Below are 10000 nucleotides of genomic sequence, written 5' to 3'. Positions count from 1 at the left end.
TTTCCTCTCTCCTTCCATTGAAAATACCTCTCTTTCCTCTCTGCTTCCATTGAAAATACCTCTCTTTCCCTTCTCTCCTTCTTGAAGATACCTCTCTTTCCTTCTCTCCTTCTATTGAAAATACCTCTCTTTCCCTTCTCTCCTTCTTGAAGATACCTCTCTTTCCTTCTCTCCTTCTATTGAAAATACCTCTCTTTCCCTTCTCTCCTTCTTGAAAATACCTCTCTTTCCTTCTCTCCTTGAAAATACCTCTCTTTCCTTCTCTCCTTCTTGAAGATACCTCTCTTTCCTTCTCTCCTTCTTGAAGATACCTCTCTTTCCTTCTCTCCTTCTATTGAAAATACCTCTCTTTCCCTTCTCTCCTTCTTGAAAATACCTCTCTTTCCTTCTCTCCTTGAAAATACCTCTCTTTCCTTCTCTCCTTGAAAATACCTCTCTTTCCTTCTCTCCTTGAAAATACCTCTCTTTCCTTCTCTCCTTCTTGAAGATACCTCTCTTTCCTTCTCTCCTTCTTGAAGATACCTCTCTTTCCTTCTCTCCTTCTATTGTTTCTTCTCTCTTCTGCCACTCCTTCTTATTCCTCCTCCCTGTTAGTCTGGTCTTTGCCATCCACCACATGTAAGATTAGTGAAAGGTCACTGTAAACCAGCACATTTTGTCCTTTGTCCACGTTGACTGTGTGGTCACAATCACACTTTGGCTTTAGTGTGACTCCTCTCCTCCCCTCCCCTTGTCTGACCTGGCCTGGCCTGGCCTGGCCTGGCCTGTCCTGTCCTGTCCTGTCCTGTCCTGTCCTATACTATACTTCTTCATTTTAACTGTAGATTATTCAGCAACAGAGATTATTAATTTTAGATGTAGATTATTCTGCCCCCCCCCCCCCTGCAGCTCCCCATGCTTCCTCTGTTTTAGCTTGATCTCACTTCTTCCTGGTGAAGGGGAGCCGTTGCCTTGGGCCCCCCCGCAGAGAGTGCTGGCTTTGTTGGCTCCAAAGTGCTTGGAGGCGATGCTCATTGTTGACGCTCTGTATACATAAAGTTAAATGGCATTCATTGGAAGTTAGAGGTCTGCCATCTGTTAAGTTTGCGTGAGCAAGGTCGTTTGTTAACAGCGAGTGTCTGTTTATCTAAAACTAATGTGCAAATATTATTGTTTAGTTGGCTTGGGCCCGAACACACAGAGGTCTCCAAACATCTTCTTGAAATGTTATTGCAAGTCCTATCTCAAGTAAATATTATTTGCAAGTAAATCTCCTTGAAGGACCTTGAAGGATGTTCTGCGTGTTGTCTGCTGTTCGACACGTTGTTCTATTGTTCCAAACATCAGCATCCGCGCCGCCGTGTTTGGGCCAGGTCAGGGCCGAAGTCGGCTGTTGGCTTGGGCACCGCTCTGCTCTGCTCCGCTGGGCAGAATAGAGGAAATGAGCACTTTTATGATTTGAAATCAATGTGAGATAGAGTAGTTGACAGACCGGCAGTACAGGATGATAAATGCCAGTGGCTGTCAGAAATCTTATTGAAATGCTGCTTTCGGAAGGCCGGGAGCCGAGGATGCTTAACGATTACTGTGCTTGTGTGGGTGTTGTGCATGTGTGGATATTCATGTGCATGCTTATATGTGACTGCATTGGTGATGGGTTATTATCATACGTGACCATACTGAGCCTATTACTCGATGTGAGTGGGATACTGTGTGTGTGTGTGTGTAAGAGTGTGTATTAAGGGTACTGCCTTTTGTATGTGTGTCTCCAGATGGAGCAGATTGTCTTGTTCACCCTCTGTTTGCCTCTGGCCCCTCATCTTTGCGGTTACATAACCGTGACAGCCAGCGGCTGGCAATGAGGCAGAGAAAGGAGCATTATGTGTGTGTGTGTGTGTGTGCGTGGTTCTTGGAGAAGGATTCTGCGTCTTACACTTTCTATTTGCATATTCATTTCAGAAGTACCGCAGACTATTATGTCAACCAAGGCTTTACGGTGTTATTGTGCATGTGTGTGCTTGTGTGTGTGTGTGTGAGGGAGTGAGAGAGGGGACCATTCATGTCATCAGAAAGCATAAATGGCCTCACCTTGCAACCTTACATTGGCTGGTTTTAGGTCAGAAGTTACATGAATAGATAGGACTGAGGCTTTAATTTTGCACACACACACACACACACACACACACACACACACACACACACACACACACACACACACACACACACACACACACACACACAATCAAACGAATACATGCACTCACACAGACACATACCCAAAAGAACACTGACTCCATGAGTGAAAACTCAGCCCTGCAGTAGCTGTGTTGTAGAGATGTTCAGCACATTATCTGTGCTCTGGGAAAGAGGGAGAGATTTTTGGGTCACACACACAGTGAGAGTCTGTCTGAGCGTCTTTAACGCTTCAGCTGCACGCTGTGCATTCCTTGTGACTGAGCGCGGTGCAGCGTCTCAACTTGACATGCTCTGGCACACACTCACCCACGCCCCTCTGCAGTGGAGGAGAGGGAGAGAGAGGGGGGGGGGAGATGAGAGAGGGGGCACAGATTATGACATGCAGCCTCTGTCTCCTCTGATCCCCTCACTTCTCTTCTTCCATTCTCTTTTTCTCCACTCCTGTCTTCTCCTCCATTCTCTTTTGATCCTCTCCTCCTCTCCTCCCTCGTCTTCAGCAGTCTTCTCTTATCCTCTCCCATCCTTTAATTGTCCTTCTACTGTTATCCCATCCTCTCCCTCTCTCCTCCTCTCTCCTCCATCTTCCTCATTTTACCCCCCTTCCCACTTCTCCCCTCTTTTCTCCCCCTCTGCCCCCCTGATCTCCTCTCCTCTCCTCTCTCTTGTGTCGTGTTCCTCTCTCCTCTCATCCATGTAGTTGGCGCTCAGTGTCAGTGCTACTGCAGTGGTGTCTGGAGATGGAACAGCCCCACGCCCCAGTGACAAGTATTAACACAACCTTACATAACTGTTATCTCACCAGAGTGCAATTCTTCTTTCTCTCCTCTCTCTTTCTTTCTTTCTCTCTCTCTCTCTCTCTCTCTCTCTCTCTCTCTCTCTCTCTCTCTCTCTCTCTCTCTCTCTCTCTCTCTCTCTCTCTGTTAGATCTGACCTTCCTTCATGAGAGCTGTAAGACCTTCCATGGGGAGTTGGTCAACTTTGAGAAGATGGTGAGTTTTGTCCTCTGCATTCCATTCTAGAGATTCTAATTCTGGCTAGACACTGTCAATTATGATTAACCTTTTGGAGTGACTTAAAGGTTAAAGGGTGTGTTTTGAACCTAGTTGTCATGCCTTTTTTTTGTATTTTTCAGCATAAAGTGGCAGAGATGGTACGCACCATCAGACGATACAGGAGTTCTCAGCTCGGTACGTCAGACACAAACAGACACACAAACAGACACATGCTTGCTCACACACACACACACACACACACACACACACAGACTCTCTCTCTCTCTCTCTCTCTCACACTCACACACACACACACACACACACACACACACACACACACAGATTAATGCAGACATTCACCTGCCAGACAGGATTAGCTTTTGGCTTTTGACACTGTGCCTAGCCTCTCCCGCATAGACATGCCTAGGCCTTACTTAAGCTCACACACACACACACTCACACACACCTATTTACCTGTCTGAGTGTATTATGCTGAAAGAGAACAGCTCCACCCTGCCTTAGTCCATCTGTTTTGGAACAGCACAGCCCTGAGGGCCCTGCAGCTTACACACATGGACTACCACAGGGTACCATCAAAACACAGGTCCCAAAATATTGCAACCAAAACACACACACACACACACACACACACACACACACACACACACACACACACACACACACACACACACACACACACACACACACACACACACATACACATACATATGTAGTGTATAGTGGGTGTGGTGAAGTTTAAACTGTTTTAGGGGCAAGGTATATATATGTACAACCATCACCCAACCTCTGGCAGGAATCACTGCCAACACCCTCGGCACCATCAGTTTGCCAGAGCTCCCCTCCCCGCAGCTGTCATCAGGCAATTAGGTGTTCCACTGCCACTCCCCATGCCTGGAAAAAATAATAATCATAAGTAAATAAATAAACCTTCCTGAACACCACTGCTTAGGGTGTCTATGATCATCTCCTCTCCCCCATGTTTGTGTGAGAATCAGGTGCCCTAGTAACAGACATATGGAGAGGTCTGGCTCTGGACTGGTCCCACACTGTGCCCAGTAGGGGGCATCTGTCCACTCTGCGCTCCAACTGAAATAATCACTCTAATTTCTCTGTGGTGGTTCGAACGGCCCAGTGGACCTGCAGTGGGTCCACTGCTGCCATCAGGGCAGGACAGATTAAAAGGATTGGCTCTGATTGAGTCTTTCTGTTTGAATGCAACCTGCTGCTGCACTGTTTTGGTGCCTAAGCTTGGCAGTGTTGACTGTTTTCGCCTCAAAGCCAACAAAAGATTGATCATTTTTCTTTGGAAAGTCTAAATCAGAAGAACACCAAGCTGTGAAATCCGGCCAGGATTGTTTTATGATACCTCAGGGCTGCAAGTGCAACATGTACAATCCATTTCTTTCTTTCTCTCTCTCCCCCCCCCCCTCTTTTCTCTCTTGTCAACTCAAGAGCAAGTCCTATTACACTGTGCAGGTCCTGGGCCATGTGCCATCTGTAGAGTAGCCAGTGGAGGTTGGTGTGCCTTATGCTACACATTTTTATCTTGTTAGCAGCTCTACATCCAGAGAAGTGTCAGATCACTTAGATCAGAAGCAGGCTCCATTCCACAGCAGACTGCTGCCTGGAAATGGCCTCTTAGCAGAACAGCCACACTAATGCCTCTCCTGTGCACCTGTCACCAACAAGGCGCTCTGAGGGGCTAATGAAGAGGAACCTCCTCATCTCTCCCCTCCTGGTTTTCTGTCTCTCCTTATTGCTCTCCTTCTTGCATTCTCTTGTTCTCTCCCTCTTTCTCACCCTCACGCTCTCCTTTCTTTCTTCTCTCGCTTGGTTTGCTGAGGGGATTGCGTCCCTTTGGCCCCCATTAGGGAGATTGCCTCTCAGCCTGTGCAGGCAGGCCAGCCTTCAAACTTTACTTTTTCATGTCTGTTTTGCGTTTTCGCATTCAGAAAAGAAAACACCACCATATCTGTCTTTTTTGGTTAATTTGTCATGAACATGTCATCTATATATCTTTGCTTTGTCTAGTCTTCCGAATCTGACCTTGTCCATAGTTGTACAAACAGAGTCTCTGTCTGTAGCAGTCAGAACATTTGAGAACATATCTTTGTATCTAGAGCCATTTGTTCTGACAACAGCAGTGGACTGGATAGCTGTGAAGGGCCTTGGCGCTCTGAGCTGCACTCTGGCTGATATAAGATGGTGTAAATGCAAGATGTCAGCACTGACAGGCTAAGAGAAGCAGGGCTGCATCTCTGCCTCTGTAGTAGAAGCTCAGTCTCAGCCTAACGCTGAGATGTCAACCTGTGATGTCTGTGTGTGTATGCGTAAATGCATTATGGGAGTGTACGTGTGCCAGTGTGTGTATGAATGCATTATGGGTGTGTGAGTGTGGGTGTGTAACCAGATTTGTACTTGCTGTGACTTAGGAGGACAATGTGTGTCTATTTATAGCTCCTTTGGGAGAAAGAGTCTCGTTCTTTGGTTGGAGTTGATTTGAGTCAAAAGAGCCCCCTCCTCCTTCCTCTCCGCTCTTTCATATGCAGTGCGTGGCTTAGCAACGGATGCAGGGATGCAGGCTTCCTGCTGTTAGGTCAACTGGAAGAGGGGAGTGAGGAAATTGACTCGATGTTCCCCCCTGGTGGATGTTGCCCGCTAGTGGAAACCTGATTTATTACCGCTACTTGCCGTATTGTCCATGAATAAGTTAAACGTCGCCATCTATTGACAGACCATTGAAACAAGTGGAGGTGTATTGGGATGTGTAAGTGTGTATCTCTTTTTAAAGCTTGAAAGTAATATGATCTGTTTTTTTTTCCTCTTCCTGTCCCTTCTCCCTCCCTTCTTCTCTATCTCTCTCTCCCTCTCCAGCTGTGGAGGCCGAGCCATCCCCCTCTCACCTCCAGACGAAGGCCTACGTGCGCCAGCTTCAGGTCATTGACAATCAGAACCTGTTGTTCGAGATGTCCTGCAAGCTGGAGCCCAAAGACATGTGAGCCAGAGTCCAGAGGAACCTCTGACCCACTGAAGACCACACCCCTTAACCTGTAAAACCCGCCCTTCCATCCCCCCCAGGACCAATTAGCTCCCACCTTTTAATCAGGACCACGCCCTCTCTGTTTCAGGATCCCTCTCCAAAAAGACCAATCATTGGTCAACCCCTTCTCCTTAACTCTGGTCATTGATTGGTTACCTCTCCCCAAGACTATGTCTCCTTGAGCTGTGGATTGAACAGTTTGGACAGTGTTTTTTTCAAGAACTTGCCACTCATGGTAAAAGCAATTCTCATCCAATCAATGACTGAGCAAAGACTAGCTCTAACAAGGGATGGCCTAACACTAATGTCAAAAGCAAAGGTTCAAGGATTCCTGCCTCTGTCCTGATTTGTCAGGAAGAGGCTGTGGAACTGTCGCCAGTGTTGTGATTGGTCCAAATGAGGCTGTGGAACTAAAGCTGCTGTTTTGATTGGCCCATAGAAGGCTGTGGCTGGACAGAAGCCACATCTCCAAGGGGAGACCGCAGAAGGGAATGGCAGTGATCTCCATAGGACAATGGGAAGTTTGCTTGTGAAGCCCCTCCCTACCTGCTTTCTCATTGGTCATCTCTAAGCAATGCCTGTCCAGTCTGCACTGCCAGAAACCGAACTCAACTGCACATGAACTCCTCCTGGAAGAGTAGCGGATAGGCCATTATCCTATTAGGAGCTACTCAGGACAAAAAGGGAAAGTGGTTTCTGACTGCATAAGCTTCATCCTCTGTTTTTTCTTATTTTCTCTTAGACATCTGGACTTGAAGACTTTTTTGACCCCCCCCCCCCCCCCCCACCTCTCTGCCCCCATTGTGAGACAATCTTACCTCTACACCCTTAGTGTCTCCTCCAAAACCCATGACTGCAAACCCAACCCATCCCACCCTAACCCTAACCCAATCTTACCTCTCTCTTTTTGTTCTCTTGAGCCAACGTGGGCACTTATTCTCGGGTAAGCTGAAAGCGCTAAGCTCAGCTATCGGAGGCAACGCGTCGTCCTCTCCTGAGAACCACAAAATCTGCTAGTGCTGCTGACGTCAAAGACTTCTACATCGCAGGCGAACGGCCTCCGCTGGACACGGAAGCTCTCAGCTGCACCTTTGCACCATGAAAACAAAACAAACAGAAGCAAAGCCATGGACTCGAGCCAAGATGGCGGCTCAGCCTGGAATGGAGCTGGCCCTGATTCGGCCATGCTGCGGCCCGGTCAGGGCCGGGTCTGTCCCAGACTTGGCTGTCAGTCAGGGATGCCTCTCTCTGGGTCAGGAGCATCACCTCCTCCATCCAACTCCTCTTTAGCTGCATTACTGAAGGGGCATTACATCTCAGTCAGTGAATACAGTTCGAGCTCCTGAAAACCATGAACTGTGTGCAATGAAGATGCCAGAACCCCGTAACCTGCTGGTCATTCAGCTTCTTTTAAAATGCTTGTGTGCTCTGCAAAATGCCATGGACATAGAACACAGAGTTACCATTTTCGGGGTCACGGCCTAAACCAAGATCCCAGTAGAGCTCAAAGCTATTTAAAGTGTATTTGTTTTTGCCAGTTTGACTGTATTGAAATGCACCTAGTTTGGGAGGATTTCAGCTATTGGTCATATTAGCATTTTGATGTCACTTAAGAGCAATTACCATGTCCATTTACCATACTTTTTTGGTGTAGAGTATTGACTGTGTTTTAATCGAACTGTGATGGTAAGTTTATTTTTTCTTTGTACATGTCGCTTTGCTTTTTAAACATAAGCTAGTGAATGTGTGAAGTGAAAATGACATGCTCCATGCTGACGTGCTGGATGTGAAGAACTACTTCCGGGTGAAATGGCTTCCACCTGTTTGCCTGCGATGTGACGGCCTCAGGATCACTACCTGGGTCAACCTCCATTCAGAGGGCTGCCTGGCTGGCTGTCGTGTAAATAATAATTCAAAATGTAAATAAATAAATAATATGGAGATTCTATTTTATGTATGAGCTATGAGATGGCCGTTCTAGGAGAATATTTGTTTTGTACATTTAAAAGAACGGGTGTTCCTTGTACAGTAAAAAATTGAACACATGTAAGAAAGAAAAGAAAGTTAGTTGTCAGAAATGGATGGCGTCAGCTAACCTAAAGATGGATGAATTGTACAGCTTTATCTCCATTTTGTGTTTTGGTTCTGATTGTTTACTTTGTGTTATGGCTTTAGTTGGACTATTTTTTATTTGGTTTTGTATTTTGGTTGTGTTTTCATTTGGTTAAGTTTAAGCTATGGTTGCTTCTTTTTCTTGAAACGGGTAAGAATCCGAATCTTGTTGTACTCTCTTTTGAGTTTTGTACAGAAGTCAGTGTTTACAAGTGAACTCTCCTGAAACTTGTCAGGGCGCTCTCATTCTTTCTGGGGGGGTGCACCTCTTCAGCGCCAGAGAGGAACACAATGCATCCAAATAAAGCCTCTTCTGATGAACATGTCAGAGTATGGTGTGCAATTTGTGCAATGCAGTAAGGTAGTGTGTGTGTGTGTGTGTGGTTGAGATGTAATTAGTGTATCTATTTTGTGTTGGTGTCCATAATATTCTCCAACAAAATCTCTAACTAAAGTCTCATCTGATTCAGCTGTTTAATCCAGGGTGGGCAAGTGTATACCATCATTTCCCAAGTATTAACTGAGACTTATACATTGAATTTTGCAAAATGTCTTCGTACAGGTTAATACACAGGACGGGCTGGTAATGGTAATGCATTTTCCCCCCCTTCATTCATCTTTATGATTATAGCTTGATTTGATTCTGATTCATTGGGGTATTGGGCACTGCGGTTAGTACATGTTTTTTTTTAATTAGCATAAAACACTGTTCTGCTGTTTATACACAATGTGGAACATGGTAAATTATTGTATGTGTCTATGAGGGAGTAAGATAATTGTTGGCATGGCTGCTCAGTGATTGCGCTCATAAAGTTCTTTAACAAAATAGTCAAAACATTTTATTCAGATGTTCAATACAGTGCAGGCACGGAAGTTTGTGTGAGTGTGTGATGTAGTCGTTTGTATGTCTGTCCATGTTGGTGTTCCTGATGTTATCCAACAAAATAGTCATAATTTTCTCCGACAAAGTAGACTTCAGATTCAGCTATTCAACACTTTAGCATTTATTATTAATGATGACTAAATTATGCCAGATGAGCAAGATGAAGTTTATTGTTTATTATTGTTATCATTATTGTTCATGAATCATGACAGCAAATTACAAAGCAGGGGTAAAAAAAAACATTAAATACAAAACAAGGAATGGCTGTGAGTTTCATTTATTCCTTTCATCCTAGGAGATTGTTACACCCTGCTAATCCATACGTTCTAGAGAACAGTTGACTGCTGCTATGGGATCCGTTAGTCAGCTGCTCTCTAGGTACACGAAGATTTAACTTTATCCAAATGTCTAAAACAAGAGCGATTAAACAAAATAAAACAGACAAACAAACAAAAATCAGCGGAGTGTGCAGTAAAAAAAAATCCTGGACTGGCAATGCTAGTTTCAATCAAACAATTTCCTGATGCCATTTTGTTGCTGTCTTCTCAGGAGGACAGATCAGCCAGTCCTGTTGCTAGTGATGTTTGAGATGTCTGCACAGTTCCCAGGTCATCTGCTATGCACATTGGTGTACAGCAGCTCAAGCCAAGTGAGTTCACCGTAGAGTTTGTCCATTCATAGTCAGTGTCGCAAGTGGACTAAAGGATGCAATAGCAACATGAAGCAAGGAATGACGTCTGTTGTTCATGGAATGTTTGTTACAGCATATTACCTGTC

General features: G+C 45.3%; 2 protein-coding genes across 3 annotated transcripts in view; one reads left to right on the top strand and one right to left on the bottom strand.

Moving 5' to 3' along the window:
- Positions 1-7000, top strand: part of rapgefl1 (Rap guanine nucleotide exchange factor (GEF)-like 1) — a 39700-nt gene extending 32700 nt beyond the window's left edge. The window contains exons 13-15 of the mRNA XM_076266292.1: positions 3100-3164; positions 3308-3362; positions 6063-7000. Of these exons, the coding sequence (XP_076122407.1) occupies positions 3100-3164; positions 3308-3362; positions 6063-6187 (245 nt within the window). The 3' untranslated portion in view covers positions 6188-7000. The remainder of the gene's footprint in view (positions 1-3099; positions 3165-3307; positions 3363-6062) is intronic.
- A 2375-nt stretch (positions 7001-9375) lies between these two features.
- The window catches only part of ppp1r9ba (protein phosphatase 1, regulatory subunit 9Ba), a 57698-nt gene continuing 57073 nt past the window's right edge, over positions 9376-10000 (bottom strand). For both annotated transcript variants that reach the window (XM_076266290.1, XM_076266291.1), the window contains exon 11: positions 9376-10000. This exon is cut by the window's right edge and continues 2876 nt beyond it. The gene's annotated coding sequence lies outside the window, so the exon portion shown is untranslated.

This window comes from Alosa pseudoharengus, unplaced genomic scaffold, assembly GCF_046254945.1.
Source record: "Alosa pseudoharengus isolate Yale_2024_CS ecotype anadromous, Long Island Sound unplaced genomic scaffold, YU_APseudo_1.1 YU_APseudo_1.1_scf_4, whole genome shotgun sequence".
In the NCBI taxonomy this organism is placed as follows: Eukaryota; Metazoa; Chordata; class Actinopteri; order Clupeiformes; family Clupeidae; genus Alosa; species Alosa pseudoharengus.
This window is presented reverse-complemented; position numbering and strand designations above follow the sequence as displayed.